Consider the following 25,948-nt stretch of genomic DNA (forward strand, 5'->3'; position numbering starts at 1 on the left):
AGTTGACTTGTGGATTAGACATCAAAGTCTATCCGGTACTGTTAGATTAGATTCCCTTCAATAGATATATAATTGGAACACATCCCTAACAAGTCAAACCACTGACTTAGCTTGTGGATGATTTGACGAGATAACCATAGACGACAAAGATTTCACGATGGAGAAGATGATCTTATCTTATGGGAGATCGAGCACCGCTTAGTGAAGAGAATCGTAGATGAAAATTAGGAGGAGATACCATTAAGAAGAGCTAGATATTAACAAAGGAGATCTGCCTGGAATGTAACATGACACATTACTTTGGGTCCCATATCCATACAATGGGATCCACATTATACAGTGAGTGTGTTATTTGAATTTCATGCTATATTTTTCATATAGCGTATTTTTCGTTAAAGGAAATTATCTAGAATGATTTAGGGATTGAGTTATAGTATGAAATAAAAAAATTCAAGATGAAAAAAAATTAATTACTCATGGGGTGTGTCGAGTTGTTATTCCGCACTTCTTATTCGATATATCCCATGAGTAACTAATTTTTTTTATTTTAAAAACTTTTTTATACAATACTATAATCTAATCTCTAAATCCTAAAAGAAAAAAAAAAATCTTAAATAGCTTACTGTAAGCCAAAAATAAATAAATTAAAAAAAAGGCACTTGTTACTATTTTGAATGCTCCAAATCTTCTGTCATAAACAAGTGGCGTATTATAAGGCGCGCAAGATATTAAAACCCTATATATATATTTCTTTCCTGTACTGTAGCGTCCACAATTGAGTGTGTGCCCCTACGAGTCAGGGCGCTCGGAAGTGATCTGGGTGCTCCATGCACTCAATCACGGATGGATATCACACACGGGAAGATGCACATGGTTATCCGTCCTCTCTCTATATATATAATTAAAAAAAAGGCTCTTTTTGTTTTTTTAAAGCTCTTTTAATTGACAATAAAAAGATATTAAGATGCATGCAAGATATTCGAATTCTCAAAGATCGTAACTTTTAATAAAATTGAATTACGATATCTTTAATATATCAAATCGAAGCTCATTAATGGATATACAAATAATTATCAAATGTAATCCATAATAATCCATTCTTAAATCTAAAAAATATCATTTGAAATTTTTTTGAAGACTCTAAATCATTTTATTATTGTATTAGAGTAATTTTCATCATTAAAATTTTAATACTATTTAAACATTTATTTAATTATTATTAAGATATTATCTTTTATTTTGAATCAATTTTATTCAGTTAAATTTAAATACAGCTTCTCTACGTCTGATGATTTTTCGATGTCTTCTCCACTATCCTTTAGAATAATTGTTATTATGCTCGGGCGTCACGTTCACGTTGATATGATATATTTTCACCTAATTAAGTTTCAAATTCACGGGAATCTTCAATCATTCAAAAAGAGAGAGAGAGAGACTCAATCTGTATTTGTTTTGTTATTCAACTCAAAAATTAAGCGTGTGGATCGGATCGGACTACTCTCTAAATGCTTTTCTTAATCATATTAATTAATCAAAAGCAACGCATTAGGAAGACTCATTGACTCGTCGACTGATAACGTTGTTCCTTTGAATTCTATCCCTTTTTTTCTTCTTTCTTTCTTTCTTTTCTTTTTAATTAGCTTCTTCTTGCCTAGCTTAATGATTAAGCAGATGACTTGCTCAGGCCTAGTCCCCAATAAAAGAGGAGGCATGATTCTTAACTCGGCACTCCTCCCGTGCAATTAATCTTCCAAGTATCTATGATTCGATTTCTAACTCAAACCTAAGATATTAGACTAGTAGGTCGTCCGCTGCTAGTGCTTCCGGATTTATTCTGATAGTCAATGAAAAAATTTTTTTTTATGGAATTAGATCAGTCATTCTCAAGACTAATTGGTCCAAAGGACTAGATAAGTAGTGCTAAAAAAACAAAAAGAAAGAAAGAAGAACAAGATTCCTAAATCCTTTATAAACATTCTCCGTTATCTTTTTGACCTAATTCTTCAATCTCTTTCACACAGCACACACGGCTTGACTTCTACGCTTCTGTATTGGGATATTGAAAACCATCAAATTAAATCCCACACGTTCAGTAGCTTTCCAGCTTATTCCTCTCTATCCAACTCAAAGGAATAATAAGAATATCAGAATAAGTTGTACTCTGAATTTATCCGATAGATATATTCGATTGAATGACCTCCCCTCGAAAAAAGTTATGATGCATGATTCTCTATTTATACCCTCTCCATTCTCCCTTCTCGGTCCACTCCACCATCTCGATCTCTCGGTCGCCATGGCAAAGCACTGCGCCGCCATCTTCATCTTGGTCTCTCTTCTCCTCTCGGCCTCCCTCAGCTGCCATGCAATCAGGCATGGCCCTGCAACAGATGCTTCTTCAAGCACACATCAAAAGGTATGCTGACTGAATTATTGTAGTATCATAAATTTTCTTTGAGAATTTGAGTTGGTTTTGTATTATTTTTTTTGCGATCGATCGATTGATCGAATATTTGACAGCGAGTTGAAGAAGGCAGCAGCAGCTATGAGGAAGGATGTGGAGGAGTTGGGGAAGAAGAGTGTTTGATGAGAAGAACACTTGTGGCTCACACTGACTACATTTACACACAAGGGAAAAAGCCCTAGCTAGTTGATTATCATCTATCTATCATATATATTTATATTTGTTAGAAATTATCATACATAGTTTTGAGAAGCTAATTTTATCAAAAATGAATAAATCAATCAATAAAATATTTATAATAATTGTTCTACTAGTAACATTGAAAATTATTCCTTAAGGTTATGTGCTTATTTTTATGTATGTATAGATAGTTAGTTGGTGTTGTAAGTGATGGAACAAATTTGAGTTTCTTTTATATATTGTTTCCTTTAAGGAATTACTTTTTCTTGGAGTAAAATAATGTTTTTGATTGTGAGATAATTAAAAAATTATTTGTGCAAAGAATAAAATAGATAAGAAATAAGACATCTATTCCTTAGTTTAGAGGGTGTCATTTGATACAAATCTTAAAATTAAGTTGTTGCTAAGATTTTTGGTTTAAAATCTATTTAAACTTTGGATGTGAGTGTTTAAGGGCTATGTAATTATCTTTTTTTTTAATAAGATGTTTTTTATGAACTATAGATAAATTAAAATGACAAGGTAAAAATATTCTAACAATATACAAGAAATATCTTTCATAAGGAAAAATAAAATCCACATATATAAAATTTGTCCAGTTGATGTCTCACCTAATTGTCTAAACCCTAAAACTTATAAATCAGTTCAGTAAATTATTGGGAGATATTGTGAGAGATATAGGGAATGTATTGAATTTAAATTATATAGAAATTAAATTCAGATTTATCTCTGTCAAGATGGCTTTGACGTGCTAGAGGGTGTCGCTGTTGTGAGTTAGAATGTTGTAAAGATAGGCGAACCAAGTTGAATTCCTAACCTCGTAGACTTCTTGAGAGTTCGAGCCCGAGTAAGGCGAGAGATACACGAGTCTGAGTGACTCAAGTGCATAACCAACCTGCATCTAAGTGGGATGAGAATCCCAACCAAACTGTCTGTGAAGAGATCAGGTCACCAGTCGACTATTTTACGAGATTAGTTGACTGTCCGAGTGAGTCGAGTCGTCTAAAATGGCAAAGATGAGCGTCAAATGCTTGGAGAGCTGGATCAGTTGATTAATGTATGATATCAATTAACTACCTAATTGAGTCAAGTTACCGATTGTGAAGATGAGCATCGAGTGCTAGAGAGCTATAACAATCGATTACTGTCTCCTATCAGTTGTTATCTTATATCAATCGAATGATATCTTATATCAGTCAACTGCTCGAGTGCTGAAAGTCAAAATGCGATGAGACTCCCGAGTGGCAAGCTATACTGAGAGCTGAAGTCTAGTGTCAAGTCCAAGTGGGAATCTAGATTGAGTTCCATTGAGGTCTATGTTGAACACAATCTCCATAAAATAGATTTATCCCCTCCAACGATGCTTTAAGATTATGTTAATGACTATATACCAGGATACAACAACTTAACCATGATCATATTCTCCGTGGCGAACGAAATTTATACTCGAACGCTATCACAGAAAGTAATAAATGTTGTCGAGCGGATTGCTTGGTAGAGAAGTGGAGATCATGAGAAAAAGAGGATGAAATTTTCACACTTTGTCTTTATTAATCCAAGGTAAGAGTAACTTATATAGGCTCTGATTGATGAAAACATTAAACCTGCTAATTAATGGTTAAATAAAGGTCATTACTATCTTTGCTTGCCTTGTTCCGTTGGAACAGTTACCAATTTGTCATTAATCATCCAACCGTTTCAGATTGATCATTAATGTGCCTATTACATTCTTGAGCAAACAAGAAAATTTAATTCAGATGGTAAAATGTAGGCTGATCTGCTTGGGCAATTTTTATCCCGGCCGATCCGGTGTGCGTGTGACAGAGAGCATCTAACTCATACATTGTGGCAAAAGGTGAAGCCGTCACCTTAGCGGCCCCTCTAAGTGGCCCCACACACTCTGAAAGGGAGTAAATCATTGAGGGGATTGTCCTAACACAACGATCCTTTTGTATGGGGGAGGTCAGACACACAGTTAGGCATTTTGCATCCACTAAGAATTGACCCCAAAATCTATCGCCAACCCTTGGGAGCACATCTCACCCATACATTATCACGACTCTCGTTGTTGTGTTCAATATAAATCAATATGAAAGCCACAAATCTTCCAATTCGATGTGGGACTAAATCTCATACACATTGGTATAGTTGTCAATTTGGATTAGACCTGTCTGCCCCGTCAAATAATTTAAGTGGATTGGGTTAAATTTTATCAATCCATTTTAATATGGATTCAGGTGGATCACCAACCTAGGCCCGCAACCTGCATGGGTCGACCAATGGCGGACTTGGGTTGGCCCGCGGATTGAGAAATTTTAATTTTTTTAAATTAAAGATTAATAAATTAAAAAATTCAATGGACTAGTGAGCTTGATCTGTCTAAATCGTAATTCAAACTTAAAAATTTCAACTTAACTCGTTTAAACTATAATCCAAACATAAAAATTTTAATATTTTTTATACTTTTTTATTTTTTGACAGACTCATGGGTTGACCCGCCTAACTCGCAACCTGTCTTAAGTTTGGTTGGGTTGAAAATTTTTCAACCAGCCAAGTTGGTGAGCCACTCCTTGTGTTGCCCCACCATATGATGAGTTTTTGACACGGATTGGCCCGCCCCATAATAGATTGATCCGTTTGACAGCACTACACGTTCAAGTTTCTTCCATCCATTATTCCATTTACATTTCCAACACAAACTCCCTTGATCCATCAGACTGATCTATCTAAATCCAACTAATCTAACCACTTTAATCAGCTCAACTGAACTGTTTTGGCCCATTTACTCTGATAATATTCAGTTGGCTTTCCTAATTGGCAAGGTCTAAATTTAGGGGTGCAAATGAATTAAGTATGTTCATGAGCTTTTCAAGCCGATTTAAAAAATATTTGATTCATATTGAAAATTATCGAATTTGAACTGAACTCAACATATTTGATAATTTTTTTTCAAGACGAATTCGAACTTATAATATTTTATTCGATTATTAATGAGTCGCTCGCGAGCCGAACTCGAATCGAACTCTGATTATTTTTTAACAATTTTAATTTAAATATACTCAAATTAAGGTTTGAATAATTCGAACCAAACTCGAATTTAAATCGTTTCGAATTTTAATTCAATTATGCTCAAATCAAGGTTTGCACAATTCGAACCGAACTCGAGTTTGAACCAAATTTATTTATATTTTTTATTTTTAAATCAAATTGGAATATTACATATATTTTTCAAGCTCAAATTTAAATATTAATATTTTCATATTATGCTGCTTGATTCAATTCCTTTGTACTCCTAGATCCAATCTATCAAGCCCCACACCAAAATAAACCTTTTGCACAAGTTAGGTTAACTTAGACTAAACGGTAAGTTAACCTAAATGAATAAAGCCAAGGGGTCTCTTTGGTGTTAAGTTGACTTAAGGTAATACTAAGTCAACTAAAGTTACACCATTTCGTTTAGGCAAAATTTAGGTCAATCAAATAAAAGGTAGGTCACCGTGGGATTTGATATTTCAATTTTCAGTAGTTAGGTTAAAGTCTAGTCTTACAATAATTATTTTCAAACCTTTCATAATTTTGAAAATTAACTCCAAGTTAATTTGTCCATTACACTTAGTTTGTGCTTTCTTTAAATTTCTTATATAAAAACATTAGCAGAGGTAAATGAGTTAATCTTTTTATTTAACTTCTAATAAAAGTTGGGAATCAAGATAAATACTTTAGGTTAGTGCATGAGACACATCATAATCTACTTTACCTAGCGACGATATGACAATTGTTTGTGTCTACAGTAGTGTTATAGTCTTCTTCCACCATCTATATCTAGCATTAGACAAGAAGAGAAGTTGACTAAACGAATCAATATGACAATTGTTTTGGTATCTATAGTAGTGTTATAGTCTTCTTCCACCATCTATATCTAGCATTAGACGAGAAGATAAGTCGGCTAAACGAATGAATGACAATTGTTTTGGTGTCTAGAGTAGTGTTATAGTCTTCTTCCACCTTCTGTCTAGTATTAGACAAGAAGAGAAGTCGACTAAACGAATCAATATGACAATTGTTTTGGTATCTATAGTAGTGTTATAGTCTTCTTCCACCATCTATATCTAGCATTAGACGAGAAAGAGAAGTCGGCTAGACGAATCAATATGACAATTGGTTTGGTGTCTATAGTAGTGTTATAGTCTTCTTCCACCATCTATATCTAGCATTAGACGAGAAGAGAAGTCGGTTAAACGAAGCAAAACTTAAATGATATGTATCTTAAGAATTTGTTAGATGTAGAAGATCATTTACAAGACAACTAAAGACGCTCAACATCATAGTCCAACAATAAAGATAGAAATACAATTCTTACTAACTGGACTGTAGCAGAGATTTTCGAACTAGAAAGTCTAGACGAGATAAGAGAACTAAGTGCTGAGCCTTCTGAGCAAGTAAGCAGCCCATAGCAAAGTGGGTTTACTCAAACCTTTCGACTCTCTTGACAGAACCATTGTCTTAGCTTTGTTGAGAAAGATGGCTTACCAGATGTTTTTGTATGGATTCAAGCCTGCATTTGTTCTCCTAGGTCACAGCTTCTTTCTTATGGTCTTCCTTGGCCTACTCTAAAGGGAGTAGTGAGTTGAAGATCCATCAATCCCATGGAGGAGATGGGAGTAGCTATAACTTTGTCAAAATAGATCATGTTCTTCCCATACAATATACATGTCGAAACGGTTAAAAGATCGTAAAGAATGTAAGAACCTGATTTTTGCTCTACATAATGATAAATGGAAGAGGAAAAAAAAAGTATCAAAACAGATAACTGTTAAAGCATCCTGTCTAGATTGTCACCTAGCTCTTTACAATCTCAATGCTCCTTACCGTAAACAAGTCAAGTGAAAGGGGCCGGTGGTGTCGCATATTCCTCCTCGTTTGGTATTGCATTTGTAGGCAATGTGACCGTTCCATGACCTGGATAACTGTATTTATTGAACACTCTTTCCTTGTTTTGGTTCCACCAACCTTCTGCTTCTTTCTCAGCAAACCTTTTCTTGCTACACAACACAACAGTCGAAAATAGCATGCTAAGAATGAAGCAAAACATTGGGAGAAAAATATGAGCAAAGTAATATAGGTATTATACAATTTATATTTTATGAAATTTCACTCAAAACTTTCTTGCAAGATAATCTTTTGGAATATATTGCTTTGCATCGCTAATACTAAGGTTTCAAGTAAAATAATCAAAAGGAAAGTAATGTTGGAAAAGACAAGCAACTATGGTTTTGTTGCACTATGTTGTATGATGTTCATAATAATTGATAAATATGGGTTGTTACCTGAATCGAACCCGTTTGAAAATTTTGATACCGCTGCTTAGTTGAATGTAAGTAATGTATACACCAGGCTCAAACTGTTCTGTGAGTTCTACTTCTCCACTATTGCCATGTTTGACTCTAGGTGATTTTAAGCCGTTGTCAATGCTATGTTGAAAGTTTGACTCTCGGTTACTAGCAGCTGCCAATTTACTACTGTTGTGAGCATCTCTTTCAAAAGAACCATAGTTTGCCTCTGACTCATCCCTAGCATTTTCTAATCTTTGTTTATGTATGTCGTTCCTGTCATTAGTCAAGAGATGATTGCCAGATAAAGAATCCATGGTTGATGAGATGCCCAATCTGATACTATCATTGTGTTCCAAGAATGCTTCTATTTGCATATGTATTGCAGCTAAGTTGTGACGAAATTCAGAGGGCAATTTCTCTGTTATATCCTTCAGCTTCGAGAACAGAGAGCCAGCAAATACAAAACCAACAATTAGTGATTTCTACAAGAAAAACTTAAAATGTCTAATTAGCATAAGTTTTCTTTGGGAGGATATCAAATTTAAGAACGATCATGTTATGACTTAATTAAATAGTGTTAATTTCCCAATTCACTAGAAAACATTTTGTCAACAATATTAGATTTCAGAGATCACTAAGCAAACAATCCATATATTCACGAATTGTTGATACACGTTATCCCTTTCCAAAGAACATTGGCATTAGTATGAACTACTTGCTCCTTACTAAAATCTTATTCTTCTAAGCAAGAAATTATAGGTATGTGAAGCAATAATATTGAACTAACTTACAACGATACTTAATGAGGTTTTATCAACACAACTAGCCACATATGAAATCAATCAAATCAAAAAAGCAATTAAAATTTCCAGTATATTAGGATTTCGTAGATGAACTACTACTAGAAATAAGCAATCACGCCATCAATTTGTTATTTTTAGGCACTGAATGTAATCCCCTATATTGTAATTTAAGGGATTGATTTCCCATGTACACTAAAAAAAAAAAGCAATCAACAAGTCTAGTTAGTTTTATTGGTTGGAAAGAGACATAATCATTTCACCCTGAGAGTATGAAAGTAAGCTTATGTTTTCTATTTTAATGACATCATATATGAAAAAGTGATCCCAATAAAGACATGGAAATGTTCGATTTTTCCAGAAAAGTGTCCATTTATGCATGTTTACAAAGAACAAGACTTAAGTTATATGTAAGAGTACCTGAGCATCGAGATTTCTGATAACTTGTATTGCAGCAATGCACTTGGCAGATTCTTGTTGAATTGTCTTCTCTGATTTTTGAATGACAAGTTCCTGTGCTCCAGATTTTTTTTTCAAATTTTTGACCTGTCAGAAGGTTAGGTTTATTATCACAGCAGCTTTTGAGTGGACAAGAAATTTTTCATTAACTTACTGAAAACAAAAGCCAAATAAAGCAATCCTAAAATGTAAAAGTTCTCAATGCACCTGGGATTGCAACTGTTGGATCTCCTGGTTCAGTATTTCATTAGAGTGCATGAGACTGTCAATAGCACCTTTAGAAAATACTGGAGTAGCAGAGCGTGGAGGACTTGGATATCTTGCATATGGTGATGTTGGCCTGGAGCTCACAGGTGGTGGAGGTGATGAGGGAACAATCGGTTTTAAAGCTGTTTGAAGTGCATTAATTGAGCTAGTAAAAGAGAGATCTTTCAGCTGCAACAGTGAAGGAACTTGTGGAGCTCTGAGCAGGGACAACGACTCTGATTTGGCATCGCTTTTTATTGATTTAGCTTCAATATATTTCATTGGATCTGCATTTGGTGACACTACAGGTTTTGAAAATTTTATTTCCCATTTGTCGAGCTTTTCCTTGATATCAATGGATCGACGAGGCGTAACAGTCTTCTTATTAGTAGTCAAGGAGTTACCAGATTCAGCAGCTTTAAGTTTCAAATAGCAAGAATCACATACGCGGTGAGGTTTCCCTGGTGTTGGAGCCAAAGCTGCTTTCAACACTTTTCTAGAACTACAAGCATGGCAATGTACTAGCCCACAGTTATAGCAGTTGTGTCTCTTTTTGGTAAAACCAAATGCTTGTCGACACCCTGAACAAAGTGATTGATCTGCACCAGATATCCATTTATGGATACAAATGCAGGCTGTAAAATTTGAACCGCAAGATATGTTTTTCACATGCCTATCCTTGAGAGCTTCAACAAGGCTAGGTGTTTTCCGATCTTCAATATCTCCGTGTCCCAGCCGACCATTAGAACCTCTTCCCCATGTGTATACTTCACTGCGTGATGTTAGCACTGCAACATGACAAGCTCCACAAGCAATTTCTTCAACTAACTCACCTACCAATCTATCTTGCACTAAACAAGGAAGCTTGCCATCAGACTGCGGGTTGCCAAGTTGACCGTGGGACATGCTGCCCATTGTGAAAACATGACCTGATGTTGTGAGCCCAATTGTCAAGTTATGCCCACAGGCTACTTGATGAAAGTTATAGTCAATAAGTGATGGAACACAAGTAGGGACTAAACGTGCTTCTTTATCACCATGACCGAGGCGGTATTTGTCACCGTCACCCCAAGTAAATAATTTGCGAGATATAACATTGGCACCTACTTGACCCATCACTTCAACAATAGCTGCAGTGTGCCATACTCCACATGCGACCTTTATTGTCCTTAATCCACTTAAAGATTCAACTTCTTTAGGATATACCAGACTTTCTCGGTCGCCATGTCCAAGAACACCAAATGTCCCATCCCCAAAAGTAAACACTTTCCCATTCGATGTAATCAATGTTGAATGCCATGTGCCACACGCAATAGACATAACTTGTAGTCCTTCTAGTGGGCCCGAAACTTTCTTCGGTATCCAGTGACTAGCATCGGTACCATGACCGAGAAGTCCAGTGTAGTGAGTGCCATCTCCCCAGGTAAACAAGTCACCGGTAGTGGATACAGCACAAGTATGGTACTCACCACATGCAATATAATCCATATTCCAAAGTACCAATGACTCCACAAGATGGGGGCGGGTTACATCTCTATCACTACTATGGCCAAGCTGACCACCAGATTGCTCACCCCAAGTAAATACTTCCCCTTGCCTTGTAACTAGAGCTGCATGCCTAACACCACATGCAATTTGATGGACATCTAAAACTACATTTGATTCTAATGATCTTGGAATTAAAGCATCAGTTCTTGCACATACACCATTTGGAGATCCATCCATTACAGCTCCATCAGACCATACTACTCCCCACACATAAACATCGCCTAAAGATTCAATATCATCTGGTCCAGAACCTTGACTGGAGGAACTAGGAGCACTTGAAACACTAAGTCGTACACCATCTCCGTTACTTAGTCTTAGTTGCATATTTGTGTGATCTGACCCCACATCTGATCTTGTTAAACTACCTGAAGGTCCACCAGTATGATATTTTGTGCTAAAACCGTGAGATTTGCTCAAAGTGCTTTCTAGTCCATAAGCATGACCATTTGATACTGAGTCTCCATCCTGAAGAAAACAGATAGGGGCATTTATGAGTGCTATCCATATCTCTAGTGAAAGGCTATTGGTCTTATTCACAAAAGTTGCATGGATGGTAAGGAGAAAGTAATCTCATCGATATAATTGAAGGTCAATAATCAGCATTATGTGCCTATTGTCAATAGTAAACACACAAACTTACATCAGAGGAGAAAATCCCATCGCTGTGGCTATCAGTTCTCAAATGTTGAGACTGTTCTGTACATATGAGAGCACTAAGTCCTGCAATCCACACTTCCAAGTCACTTTGGTCCTTGCAAATCTATATGGAAGAAAGATACATCACATTCTACATTTGGCTTAACGGATAATATTGAGCGAATGTGATTGTTTTGTATGCTAACCAGATCAAGAGATCTTTCTCCGTTGTTATAGATAAGAGAAAATGATAAGTAGTCTTTTACAGGTCGCAAATATCTCCTAAAAACAGCCTGTGAAAATTTGTACCAAGAAGAAGGTTGAACTTTATCATGGTTTCATATTGACAAAATTTTCTTCATTCTTACAGTTAAATAAGACATACAGTTCTCTGTCCATGAACAATTTGTATTACAGAAGACAATTTGATAGCCCTCTCCTTCTTCTTATGAGATAACCAAATCAATGTAGTTTCATCCTGTAAATATAAGGTATCAAGAAGTTATTATAAACATATACACCATACAAAGCCTAACCGAGTAAGATAAAGTATTAAATGATGTGAATAATAAGAAAGACAATCATTTGAAGTCAGAAATAACACAGTAGCACAATAACTCACACTAGAAATTCTGAAGGGGCAGAATTTAGGCTTTCCTTTGCGACTATACTTGATTAACTGGGTGCCTTTCTTCAATGCAATAAGTGCCTTCAAATCATTAAAGAAAAGCAAAAGATTGAAATACCAGCGAAGTAATGTCAAAACAGCAAGCATTTTATCTATCCATCACCAAACAAATAATTAACGAATTAATGAAACAATAGAGAGAGTAGGAAAGATCTTCAGAAAGCGGGAAAAGGTACCTGTTGGATCTCGCGGTCAGGCTTCCCATAATCAGCAGGATCTGCCATTCCATCTGAGAGGACGGTCCGGTAGGATCACGAATCGGAGCATGAGAAGAGCTACTGATCGCCGTCTCCATTGATGAGTCGATGAGGAGGAGGATGGACAGGATGATGATTCGGCTCGCCGCCTGCGCCCACGATCGCGCCCTGCCCTCTCATCAATCACTCCCGTCGTCGATTATTCCTCATCCGCTTCTTCCTCAGGAAGGCTTCTCCGCCGACGCCGCTGCTCCCCTTCCGATTTCATCACCCCGTTCAATTCCAGTCGTCGCGAAAGAAGGCGAAAGGGAGAAAGAACAAGACCATACCTTGGCAACCATCAATCGGCCTCTCCTCGCCCCTTCCCGTCAGGCGCATAGCAACGAACCGACTGAAGGAGACTCCCGACAGATCGAAGTTACAACGAAATGCGATCGTCCGATCGTCTTCCTGGCTAGGGCTGGGCTTCCACCGATGTGGCCTCCGCTCGTCGGGGGAAGAAGATGAAGTAACTCTCGCAGAAACACGCCATGCGGCTGCCCCGAGTTTGCGGACCAGGAGGAGCTTTCGCAATGAACGGTCAAGCCTCTCCAAATTATATATTTTTTCCAAATTTCTAAAACCAAATTTCACAAAATAAATAAATAAATAAAAGCAAAAATGTTCAAATTGATCCCTCTACTTTGATAAATACCGAATGATCCCTTCTTTTATATATATATATATATTTCAGTTTTTTTTTTAAGGTAAATGACTTATTTCTAATTCACCTGTAAATCTAAAATTAGAGTTGAAAAAGAACCGAGCTTAGTTAAACTTTACGGTATTTAAGTTTATTTAATAAGATAATCAAATCAAATCTAGTCAAATTTAAAATGAATCTAATTGTTAAAATGATTATTAAGTTTGATTTGATTTTTTTTATGAATTTAAATTTGATTTATTTAAATATTATCGAACTATAAATTTAAATTTATTTAATTATTTAAAATTTTTATAATTTTACATTTGATAATATAAAATTATTTATTCTTTTTAAATTTTTTTAATTTATTATATTGATAAGTATGATGCATAAATTTTATTTCATAAATATTATTTATTAATAATTCAAACAATATATATATATTTAAATTTATTTATTTAATTTAATAAATTATTAAATTTATTTTTAATTTATTGATTGATAAATAAATTTAATATAAAAATTCAAATTTACTAATCAATATTTATTCATTTACTGTCCGTATAAATTTGGAAATAATTATAACTTCATAATTTAGAATTTTATTTGATCGAATTTGCTATGCTGCGCGACTCCTCGTCGGCACACGTCCGCGACACTCACGACCCACCGCCACTGCCGTCACTCTCGCCGTACGTCCAGCCACCGCCATCCGCCGCCTCGGCCACGATCGACGCGCCACTCGACGACGCTTCGACTGACGCGCGGATTCCGATCGGATAATGGTCGGAATCCGAAAATTTAATCGGAAACCGTCGTCCACAGTGGCCGTGCCGTTTCCGACCAAATCACGGTCGGATTCCGACTAAATCGCGGTCGAAGACCGACCGAGGAAGGACCACCGTCACACGTCGATCCTTCCTCTACCGGTCTCCGGCTGCGATTTAATCGGAATCCGATCGCGATTTGGCCGGAAACGGCGCTGCCACTGTGGACCCTATTTCCGATAATTATAACTTCATAATTTAGAATTTTATTTGATTGCTAAATATAATAAGCATTATCCAAATTTTATTTTTATATTTTTTTTGTAAGCAATAATATTATTGATTTAAAATAAAATTTCTCATCTACAGCAGACCCTTGTTTTTATCAAAATAAAAATAGTAAGAAAAGATCAATAAACAGTCCACGTTTGAGTTCGATCCAGTTCTTCCTCTCTTCCTTCCTCAAAATCGTCTCCTTTTCTAGAATCTTTCTTCGTCTTCTACCTCAAAATTCCTCTCTTCTTCACACAAATCCGCTAGTGTTTCTGATTTCACCTGATCTGCTTTCTCTATCGATTTCGAAGTTCATTTGAAGCTAGGGATTTCTGGTAGGAGGATTTTGTTCCCGGTAGCTTTCATGCTTTCTGCAGGAAGCGGTGACAGAGAGAGGTGATGAATAATTCGATGATGGGCGGAGGCTTGCTCCCTGGCTCGGTCGCTGGGATCTTTGATCTCGAGCCCGCCGTCAACCACCAGCCCCACCTCCATCCCGGACTCGGCTCCGGCAACCAGATGGCCTCCCTTTTTGCGCCTTCCTCGGCCGGCGCGGCTACCAGCGACGACGAGGACCATTTCCACGCCAGCGACGAGAACGGCCACGATCCTCGCTGTCTGCCTGATTCCGGCACCGGCGGAGGCAAAAAGGTCTCGCCTTGGCACCGTATGAAGTGGACTGACGAGGTCGTGCGGCTGCTCATCTCGGTGGTGGCGTACGTTGGCGATCACGACGATGGCGCCGCGGACGCGTTCGAGGGGCCGGCTGCGGCCAGGAAGAAGCAGGGATCCTCCGTCCAGAAAAAGGGCAAGTGGAAGACGGTTTCGAAGTTGATGCTGGAGAAGGGCTGCTACGTCTCCCCCCAACAGTGCGAGGACAAGTTCAATGACCTCAACAAGAGATACAAGCGGCTGAACGAGATCCTCGGGCGGGGGACTTCCTGCCAGGTCGTCGAGAACCCACACCTTCTGGATTCGATGCCTCATATATCTTCCAAAGCCAAGGACGATGTGAGGAAGATCTTAAGCTCGAAGCACCTCTTTTACCAGGAGATGTGCGCATATCACAACGGGCAGAGGATACCCAATTGCCATGATGTTGATTTGCAAGTTAGCCAAGTCGCCAAAGTCCCTTCTACAAGGGATAGTAGAGGTCACGTCGAGGTCGAGGATGAAGATGAAGATGAGGACAAGGATGAAGACGATGATGAAAGAAGTGAGGAAATGGGCAAGTTGGGGTTGGAGAGGTTCATGCTTGAAATCGATGCCGTGCTTCACGACACAACTAGATCACCATGGGAGTTGAGGGAGTGGTTCAAGAGACGTGCTTTGATGCTTGAGGAGGAGAGGATAGAGATCGAGGCCGAAGCACTGGAACTGGAGAAGCAACATTTCAAGTGGCAGAGATTTCGTAGCAAGAAGGACAGGGAGCTCGAAAGGCTGAGGCTGGAGAATGAGAGATTGAAATTGGAGAATGAGCATATGATATTGCAGGTGAGGAAGAAGGAGTTGGACCTTGGCACGGGGAGCTCCGCCGAGCCATTGAGCTCTTCCCATCCTGTTGTGAATCCAGTGAACTAGCAATGTCACAATAAAGAAGATGCTCTTCACTACTACTACCTTGCTAGAGTGTTTTTTCCCCTTATTGAGTCTTTGTTCTCTTCTCTTGTTAGGAAGATACTGTTAAGGAAAGTTGTTTCTATCTTTGTTATAGTATTAGTGCAGCTTGTTCTCTTCTCATTGTAATGAATTTTGTTCTTCATTTCTTCATATGCATCAAGATCTCATACAAGAAAAGAATCAGTTCCATCTTGTGTTTTTGTGATTGAATACAACTTGTCTTTCTGTTCATTGTTGATGTCTAGTGAAATCTGTTAAGGGTGTCATTTTGAATTGCCTCCAAGTTTTCAGTTTCTTTTAGTTGACATTGACATAGTGTAATGCCTTGCAAAGATTTCAAAGAAGTGGTTGCTCAAATTCTTGTGTCTTTCTACTAAGGTTGGAACCAATGAGACAGAGAGAAGTCTATTAGCAGTCTGTGTATATCTCAGACCTCAGTTGGGGAGTTGGCTAGAGAAGATCATATCAGAAATAGTTAACCCAAGTGGAGAGTCAGGCTTAGTTTGGTGCGTCGAATTTAGTTCGGTTGAACTGACAGTGGTTCCACCAAAGTAGGTTGGTTTCAGTTGAAAGGTGAATAGTTTTACTGATATGCATAGGTGTAGGGTGAACTACTTAAAGTTAGGTTGCAAGGTTTGGTAGAGTGTTTTGAGTTAAGTGGGTGTTAAGGTAGTTGGAGGTTTAACATATTATAGCAGTTTACCGGCTATGGTGATGAGGCTCGGGCTTCGAATATGGACGGGGATAGAGGATCTATGATTCTAAGGAAAGTCGGTCGAGTTATAGGTTGAGAGGGATTCATTCAAACTGAATTCAAGTCTTGATAAGTTTGTCTCAATACTATTCCTTTATGTTAGCATTTCATTTGATTAGTACTAGGGCCTTTAATCCCCAAACTACTCATATTTCAAATCTACTTCGAAAACTTGTTTGCTACAACTTAACCTTCTTTTGACCTTATCAGACCTACTTCACTTCTAACACCACCTTGATTATTATTTTGCTTAGGTGGAAGAAGTTACTCCTGTGATCTCAAACTCTTAGTTCAAACTAAGTCAAAACCACAAGACTTGCCTGAGAAATGTTGTTGGTGTATCTTAACGATAAGTTTAACCGCTAAGGTCACATATTAAGCTCTGCTTGCACAAATCTGATGCATGAGTCGGACCGAGTTCACATGACAAATATCCAATAATTCTTGAGATCAATAAGTATTTGTACAAGTCCTACAAGGACCTACTAAGAAACACCAATTTCAGTTCCAATTTGAACTTCATTTGAGAAATGAACAAAATGTTTTACAGATAACTTGAATGGGGCAAAAATCAAGCTGGTTACAATCCTAAAGCAAGTGGAAATGAGATCTTGGTGTTCTATGATTGTAAGGGAGCCTTTGACCATCTCACTCAGTTATATGCATTCAACCATCTCGCAAAGTATTGAGTCGTTTCAATCTCTCGTCAAGAACAGCCAGGACTGCTGGTTCTTGTTTTTTCCTTTCCTTTGTGATTGTGTTGGTAGTCATAGAACCAATCTTTTCAAAAGCCACCTGAAAAATGAACATAGTTAATCTAATATATATATATATATATATAATTAAATTTTATGAAAGGTAAGTAGGGTGGTGCACAATAACTTTACTCCATCCCACAAATTGTCATTCTTACTCAAGAGGAGCATGCATTGTTATACCTTCTTTTTTACTTCTTCTACATAGCCCACTAAATAATTTTCACATATTTTTTTCTCTAATTTGTTTCTTGCACCCCAAATTGCATAGTGATAGAGACAGAACAAGCAAATTGCACCTTCTTCTCTATCTCCTTGAAGATTCGATCCCCACCCAATCTTGTTTCCAACAAGTTTATGAGTGCTATGGTGATGTTAACTACAAAGCACTCTTTGGTAAGTTCAAGCGTAAATTACTAGTTTGCCTAAGCATCTCACAATGAAGGGAATCTCGATCGTCATTTCCCCTCCCTCCCCATTCAAGAGTATTTGCAATAGGCTCAGACTACAGTTTTGAGCAGGCAAAAACACACAAGGATAAAAAAGCAAACCTTCCTCATCCCCTCCCCTCTTAATCTTCCTAAAGTGTGTTTTTCTGCAAGACCACCATGAATTTTCAATTGCAGCTAAGTTTTGCATAAAGTTGTGGTGTTCAACAACAGATCTACCAAGGGGGGCCAAATATCAAGCTTGATCATTCTTTTGTTCGAGCAAACGTATTTGCTTTGTTACTTCTTTGGTTCGCATTGACAATTTCTTGCGCATCCTTTCCCATCCTTTAATGCCACATTTTGCTAAACCCATGCCTCTTTGTTGTTGATAGTGACCTTTAGAGATTGTTTTTAGTACACAACTTTGTTTGGCTAGTGTGTCGTGAACACCCTAATTGCCTCAAGATCAAAAGTAATTCTACTTGTAAAGATCCTATCGCCCATCCCCTTCCTATTGAACTTTTAGGTTTTCCTTGGCTATTATCTTCTTGTTTGGTCTGGCTCTCACAAAGTGTTACTTGGTGTTCATGACAGCAAATTCAGTCAAATATTCATTGAGGTAGGACTTTTTTCTCCTAGTGTTAAGGGCCTCCCTCCATCAAATAGGACTGACACCATGATAACTTAGAAAGAGGATTGCTGTGATTAGTTGTTTAGGCATACTTTTCCTGTGGTAGCCTCATTGTAAGACTTAGCCCAAAGACGACTGCGGTGATGATCTGTGAGAATACACAGAATCTCAGGAGATCAAACAGGACAGTAGGATTTCAAAGCAGTAAGTTTAGTTTTGGTGACCCTAGGAAGGTTCAATAAAGTTCTTAACCTACTAATATGATTGTTACATAGATTGCTTCTCATTTTGGTGCTTTACTAGCATGTTCTTTAACTCCCAAATGAGTCCTTAAAGAGCCTAGTTGACATCTCTTCTTTTTTTTTTTTTGCTTCTAGATTTTCCTAAGGCAAATGCTAGGGGCGTCAAATCGAGAAGTCAAGTGATTACTTTGAGGAGTATTTAGCTACTGGATTTTCACGGAGATTTCTCGTGTAGATCATGGCCTCGTTTGTTTTCCGTTTCTTTAGGTTCTTTTAGTCTGTTAGTTATATGGTCTATTCTAGTAAGTAGCTACATGTTAACTCATGTGCATGTCTCTTATAATGCCCGTATCACATAGACAAACGATTAGCACAAGCGATGCCAATGGAATTGTTGTGCAGCTAGTAGATCTCATTTCATCCATTAGGGTTAGGAACCATGTGGGTCATGACAACAATATTCCCACTAATTGCGGTAAAATATAGGCCATAAATTTTGAATGCTAACTTTGGGATTATGATAATCATATTCTCATTAATGTGTAGAAATATAACACTACTGAAGTTTTTGATGCTAAACCGGTTGCTAACAACAAAGCCAATCAATTGTCTCATTGTACCCTGACCAAAATTATTCGGAAGGAACACAATTGTACTCTACTTATCAAGATGGAAGGCTAGCAAGAAAGCAAGAAAAATTAGTTACCGTCAACAATTCATCAGGGTTGTATTGATGATGTGTGGTTGTTTGTAGCATATCTATTACTTCCCCAATTTGACGAGAGCGTAATAGTTCTTCCTCCTCCATCTGAAGCCAGATCAAACTGGTCAACACAAGATTAAGAACTCCTACTAGGTAAAAAAATTCAATTACTTTCTTTCTAAATCAGGGTTTGTGGAATTTGAAGTGAGTTAATCATCTTATAAAAAAATAGTGTCACATAATATTTCGAGTTGAACTACGAGTTTCACCCATGATTCACCAGCTTGTAAGTAAATAAAGTACCTTAAAGATGGCAAGAGCAACATGAAAAAGAACCTTAGCCCCCTCATTAAACAGGACATCCCAGACCCTCAGAGTTGTCTGAAAAAGACCAAGATAATTCCTGAGTATTTGACAAAAAACTAGGACAATAATACAATATGCGATAACATAAGAAAATATCGAAGACATAAACACCATAAGAGAAAGAACCAAATGGCCTTTTCATCACAGTTGTTAATGCAACTTGTGTATTACAAACGTCCGGAACCAGCAAAGGAGTAGAGTGAACTCAATGCATACTAGTTATAAGCAATCGATAACAGATTACTAACTGTAAAAAGAAGATTATTAAAGAAGAAATTGGGTTAAAAGTAGCTCAGTTAGGGGCAATCCTTTCATCCATACAAGTCAATGAGATTAAAGATAAAAATGCAAAATTATATATTGAATGTAGGAGAACATGATCCTATGATAATCAATCACGCCAGTCATTTTCTGAAGATAATTTGCCCACATCTACTTAGAAATTAGCTTGAATTATATAGTTACCTCAGAAGGTAAGCTTTTAGCAAAGAGGCATAGGAACCATTCTGTGGCTACAAGAGAGACATCGAATTCCATAGCTTCCAAATGAGCAGCAATCCTGAATTAAAGAAAAAGCGGATTATCAAAACCCATAAATTCAAGTAACCTGGACTAGAGGTTAGATAAAAACCTCGGGCACTTTTTTGCAAGAAGATCTTTAAACACTCTCTGCTCTACATGACACCCAGAAAGGTTATCAGTATAACAGTCACTAACCAACACATTTTCCAATAGGACAGCAAGCATCCAAAAAGCATCTTCCTCAGTTTTCATTACTAGCAGAAGTAGGGCAGCTACATAATTTAGTCCCTGAGAAATCAGCTAATATTTTAGAAGCTACAGGGGAATTGTGAAACATTTTAAAGTTTTGGGACAAAAGTAAGCTCGATGTACCTTACCTGGCAATAACCAACATCGGAATCCCGAAATGAATACCCAACAAGGACTCGCCTAAGAGATGCCTGACCTTCAGGGCTGTCCAACCATGGATGAGAGGGGAAAGTTCGTGGAAGATCCTGCATATAGTCCATTATTTATCAAATTAATAGTGCAAATGAACACATCCACCAAAACAGATTGGTCGATTCTAAAATAAACACAAGTGTGGCATCCTTAATCTGGATGTTGTTCTTTCAAATGAAGGACCAGTTAAAATTTCTATATTATGCTTTGGCAGTGTGAAAATGATGAGTTCCAGCTGAAATAGTAACTCAATGATATGTGAGCTCATTGAGCTAAATATATGCTATTTTTCTTTATGATGAAATGAAAATATGTCTGAGTGTGTAGATGCCTTGTCAAAGGCCTTTTGCTTCATATATACAAGCAGGACACTGATCACATAGAAGAATAATGATTGGTAGATTGAAGGAGGGAGGAAGGGTTTTCAAAGAAACTGGTGCTAGAAATTTCATTGTATCATAAGTGGTGTCCATGATGGAAGAAACACAGATATGATAAATTACTAGAAGTGACAGCATATGCATATTGCAAATAAAATCTGACCACAATAAGCATTCTTATTTAGACTCCGAACATGATAACTGGAAGTTTCTTATATGACTGTAGGCTAAACTTTTGTGTTTCTTTATTATCTTCTAATTTAAATTTCCAGTGTTAAGAGAACCCAATTCACTTCAGATTTAACATCATTCTACATGGCAAAGGGGATAGTCCAGGATCTGGCAAATAGATATAATTTCCACACAAGACAATATGCAAGAATCTGAACTTACTTGCAAACAACACTACCGTGCTCAAAGATAAGTACACTCACTCACATGATCAATTTGCTTCGTAGCAGGTGTAACTTTTCCTTCTGTAGCTTTGGTGAGATCATCCTAGTAACTCTCAGGCACTGTGGATCTCTTCTTCTCAGCCCCAGAGACTGCAAGCCACACTTTTGGCCTCAGCGTTGGTGGAATTCCCTTCCTGACAAGATTCTTCAATGTGATTGTGTTGGTAAGCTTTGACAACTTCATCGAGACGACACTCATCCGCCCACCATTTGTTTGCAGGTACCAGTCTGCACCTTTGCTTGCCTCAAGATCCATCCAAACCCGGCTCTGATCCCTTACCCTCTCCCTCACCTCATTGAGGACATTGACATCGTCGATGTTCCCCTCGACCGTGAACCCGTACATGTCTTCAAATTTGACAGAGAAAGTGGTTTTCTTCTTGGGGAGTGAGGTGGTGATGGCACTCGGCCTGGGATTGGAAATGGCCCAGGTTATCCAATATGCTCTTCTTCGCGGGACAACCCCATTGGGTTCTTCTCTTTGCGCTAGGGTTCCGAACATTCTGTCTCCACTGGCTTCCAAAGCTTGGCAGTGATTCCTTTAAAATATCACATCCTGAATCAGAGTAAATCGAAAATAATGAGAGAAAAAACTTTTTTTATTCTGCTTGAAAGCCACATTACCTGTGCCTAAGAAGGATTTGTTCATCTACGAGACGAATCTTCTCTTTTGGAGACCGAAAATGAATGAAAACATGGGATTTCTACAAAGTGTTCATAACAATCGAGGATCATCGTTCCTCTCAAGCATCAAATCGCCTTTTTGGATACTGGTTTAGTTGAGGAACTAGGTCAAACTGTTCCTAAACATCAAAAAGAAGAAGACATTGACGGAACGAAGAAGAACGGATGTGCGCTACCTGAAGCAGGTCGGTCATTTTTGTAGAGGCAAAAAGTAATAATAATCAAAAGTTGAGAAATCCTCCGATCTCAAGCTTCCACAAACCTCCTCTTCTGGAGACCAGATTGCGGCAGCAGAAGAAACTCTCCTCCTTTCCGTCTTTACCTCTCTAAAGCGAGAGAAGAAGCTCCCTCGAAGCTTCCTCCTCGAGTGATGGATCTTCAAATGGAGTAGGGGAAGAAGAATCTGAAGGCTGATTCAAACGCGGTGACGATGAAGATGATGCTTGATCGTTCGTATGAAGTGGGGAAGAACACGAGATGATCACGTGGAGCGGTGATCCAAGAGCTTGGACTTTGTATTCTAAAAGTGAAAGTACGAAAATACCCTTTGTTATTTTATCGTATAATGTAGTACCAAAAAAGTATTGGTTTCGAATTCAAAAAACAAAGTGGTAGCCACGTATAAAGAGGGTAATTACGTAAAATTGAATCGAATGTCAACGATAAAATACAGGGTTGACCAGAAGAAGATTAAGTCCCGAAACGCGATACAAAGTCAACGCGAAAAAAATTTTAGAAAATATATTTCACCAACCCAAAAATTTATTAACTTCAGCTGTCTCCATTTACAATTGCTTAGTTTTGACACTTGAAGGTACACAATTATTAATTATTTGTATTATTAAAAAAATTTTTTTTTAATATATATATATTAAAATAATATTTTATTCATAATTTAATATTCGAAATATCTCTTTGTAACCATCTTGAAAGGACATTGGATAAAATTATTTTAAAATAGTATAATTTTAATTAAATTTATTTTAAAGTAGTGTAATTTTAATTAAAATTATTTGGATAAAATTAAAAGAATGTCTTTTTTTATTGAATAATAAAAAAAATATCATATTTTATTTTTTTATCAAAAAAAGTCTCATCCTATATCCAGTAGTGTATAATTATTGCATGGAATTTTTTATTTATAAGGTATCTAGATCTTACAAATCAACTAATCCTTAGATATACAATCTGACTTCATATTTCGCACGAAGTGAAGTGAATTCAGGAAGCAAGGTAGCTCTTGACACAGTGCTCAAACATCATATATTATAAATATATACATACATACGCTGTGTGAATTTTGAACTCTAATTACTTGAGAAAATCATCATGCCACCTACTACCACACTGTATCTCGAAAGTATTTTTTTGCATCAAATTTGACACTTTGCGAGAGGTAGTCATAAATATGAGTGCTGCAGTTTGGGCCAACCTAACCAAGAAGAAGCTTATCCAAAGATTGGACACACATAACATTAGTTTTAGTTCTACACTCTAACGTGCTTCAGTTCAGCAAAAGATCATAACGGTCAACCCCACGATCATCTGTGAAGAGGTAAATCGAGAGTTTTGGTCACAACGGAGGAGGGCATTGCCTCGGCTTATTCAATCCTTGTCCACTTCAACAATTGTTCATTGTAACCAACTCAATTATGCCTCGAGGGCACCCTAACGTGTGAACGCTTCACAAGATCATAATCGAATAAGGGAGATTTTTCTAACTTTATTCAATCGACTAGACAATTGTTCATCTTTTTAGAGAGCATAAGGGTTCTAAAAACTTGTTATTGCTATTGTAAAAGGCAAGGTGTTACACTTCTCTCTTAGACACACTTTGTTAGAGTTTACTCCATTAACTAATAGCTAAGAAGCTTCATAGTTTGGCTTTGGGAGAAAACATATTGACAAGATAAGGATCATGGAATAGTAGAGGTGTTGCATACCTTATTCTTTCTCTTTTTTTTATTCCAAGTGTCTGAACCTTTAGTAGACGACCCTCTCCCTTGGTTCACCCCTCATGTAAATTCGAAAGCACTCATGGTAGTGCACTAGCCGTGGACCTCCTCGATAGACAGTGACAGAATCAAGAATTTAAGTTTGCCTGGGTTAAAAAAAATTAACAACAAATAATAAAAAAAGTCCCCATGCTATCCTTGAGCCAATAGCAAATTTTGCATAGTAAATAATTGCACATAAAAAGAAAATTACAATAAGTTCTGGATGGACCCCCGAGCTAAAGCCCGGGTACCATTGTATGTGGCTTCGCCCTTGTCGGCAGACCCATCACTGTAGGTTGTTAGGCCCCGAACTGTCTTTCAGTGCACTATTTTCATTCTCCAGTCTAAATTCTGAACTGATCAAATGCATTGTATCAACTCCAAAATCATAATTGTTATACATGTTATAGCAGCTATGGTATCATAGTTATTATAATGCATACTTAATTTGTAAAATAACATTCATGTTGTATCCGGATTCAATCTTGTTCATCTACCATTTACATTATAGCAATTACGATTTCGTAGTTGATACAATACAGATTCAACCTGCTCACCTAACATTCACCTTGTAGCAGCTATGAAATCACTTAACACATATTGTAACAACTATGGTTTGTAAATGCTACGTGTTATTGAAAGACAGTTGCGTAATTATACATGCACTTGTAGAATGAGAAGTCATTTTGATAAAAGAATTAAAGTGGAACGCCCTTTATGATTTGAAAAAAAATCTCCTTTTAATTTTTACTCTTTCTTTTTACAAAATTATAATTGTTATACATGTTATAGCAGTTATAGTATCATAGTTGTTATAATGCATACTTAACTTATTAAAAAACATTCATGTTGTACGGGGATTTAATCATGTTCATCTACCATTTGCATTACAGTATTTAAAATTTTGTAGTTACTACAATACGGATTTGACTTACTTATCTAACATTCACATTATAACAACTACGAACCCGTAGCTACTATACGTATTGCAATAGCTACTTTTTCATAGTAGTACAATGTGCCTCCGGTTCATGATTTAAATGAGAGATAATAATAATAATTATATATTGAAAATATTGAAAGGTAATTGTATAATTGTACATGTGTTACTAGTCGGATACGAAGTCATTTTATGATTTGAAAAAAAAAATCTCCTTGTAATTTTTACCCTTGCTTTTTTATTATCATTAGAAAGTTGGCCATAACCTTATGTGTTAATAGGTCTGTAAATGAATCCATTTGAATTAAATTTCATATTGTTCAAGCTTATTTAATGCAGAAGAAGAAAAAGAAGAAGAGAAGCTTATTTAATAAATAAGATAGATAATTGAGAAGAGTGTCAATAACTAGCTCTCAATCCAAAATTTGATTCTCTCATGAACTTCTTCGGTTACTAGCTCGGTTACTGTTGACACTCGAAGATATTCAAGTTGGTTTTCCCTTGATTCGGCTGCTTTAGTTGGTTTTCTACGCACAGAAACGTATAAGGATCTCGTGATGCAGCAGAATTTGCCCGGCGTGACAACCAAACTACGCTTTTCTTCCTCTTTTTCTTTTAGTTTCTTTGCTTTTGACCCCCCAAAACAGCAGTCAGCAGACATAAAGAGCTCTCCAAAAGAAAATGGCGGATAACCCTGATTTCTTTCTGTATGCATGATTTGCAGCGCCTCGCGAACAGTGAGTGTGACAAGAAA

General features: G+C 37.0%; 2 protein-coding genes and 1 pseudogene across 3 annotated transcripts; 1 reads left to right on the forward strand and 2 right to left on the reverse strand.

Annotated features, from left to right (window-relative positions):
- Positions 1–6,939: 6,939 nt before the first annotated feature.
- On the reverse strand, positions 6,940–12,995 carry LOC141847239 (PH, RCC1 and FYVE domains-containing protein 1-like). 2 transcript variants are annotated; one of them, XM_074735230.1, is made up of 10 exons: positions 12,878–12,995; positions 12,528–12,803; positions 12,286–12,372; positions 12,049–12,141; positions 11,870–11,956; positions 11,668–11,787; positions 9,441–11,492; positions 9,195–9,320; positions 7,969–8,408; positions 6,940–7,683 (listed from the first exon to the last, which is right to left on the reverse strand). In XM_074735230.1, exons 2-10 carry the CDS (start codon positions 12,573–12,575, stop codon positions 7,521–7,523), a joined length of 3,216 nt encoding a protein of 1,071 aa, XP_074591331.1. In that variant the 5' UTR covers positions 12,576–12,803; positions 12,878–12,995; the 3' UTR covers positions 6,940–7,520. The 2 variants fall into 2 exon arrangements, with proteins under 2 accessions (XP_074591331.1, XP_074591332.1); XM_074735231.1 differs by lacking the exons at positions 12,286–12,372; positions 12,528–12,803; positions 12,878–12,995 and having other exon boundaries at positions 12,032–12,105.
- Positions 12,996–14,396: 1,401 nt separating this feature from the next.
- Positions 14,397–16,082, forward strand: LOC141847762 (uncharacterized). The gene has a single exon (XM_074735847.1). It carries the CDS (start codon positions 14,673–14,675, stop codon positions 15,852–15,854), a length of 1,182 nt encoding a protein of 393 aa, XP_074591948.1. The 5' UTR covers positions 14,397–14,672; the 3' UTR covers positions 15,855–16,082.
- A 1,059-nt stretch (positions 16,083–17,141) lies between these two features.
- LOC141847763 (uncharacterized) lies at positions 17,142–22,653 on the reverse strand (annotated as a pseudogene).
- Between the last annotated feature and the right edge of the window lie 3,295 nt (positions 22,654–25,948).

Source organism: Curcuma longa, chromosome 16, assembly GCF_044706935.1.
Source record: "Curcuma longa cultivar G26 ecotype Majalengka, Jawa Barat chromosome 16, ITB_CL_G26_1.1, whole genome shotgun sequence".
Taxonomy (NCBI): domain Eukaryota; kingdom Viridiplantae; phylum Streptophyta; class Magnoliopsida; order Zingiberales; family Zingiberaceae; genus Curcuma; species Curcuma longa.

What these genes read in the sequence shown, in the direction of transcription:
- LOC141847762 (XM_074735847.1), top strand. Translation starts at nt 14,673, where the DNA reads ATGAATAATTCGATGATGGGCGGAGGCTTGCTCCCTGGCTCGGTCGCT.
- LOC141847239 (XM_074735230.1), bottom strand. Translation starts at nt 12,575, where the DNA reads ATGGCAGATCCTGCTGATTATGGGAAGCCTGACCGCGAGATCCAACAG. An exon ending in TCCAACAGTTGCAATCCCAG is followed by an intron (nt 9,321 to 9,440) that starts GTGCATTGAGAA and finishes ACCTTCTGACAG; the next exon opens with GTCAAAAATTTGAAAAAAAA. An exon ending in TCAGAAATCTCGATGCTCAG is followed by an intron (nt 8,409 to 9,194) that starts GTACTCTTACAT and finishes CTGTTCTCGAAG; the next exon opens with CTGAAGGATATAACAGAGAA.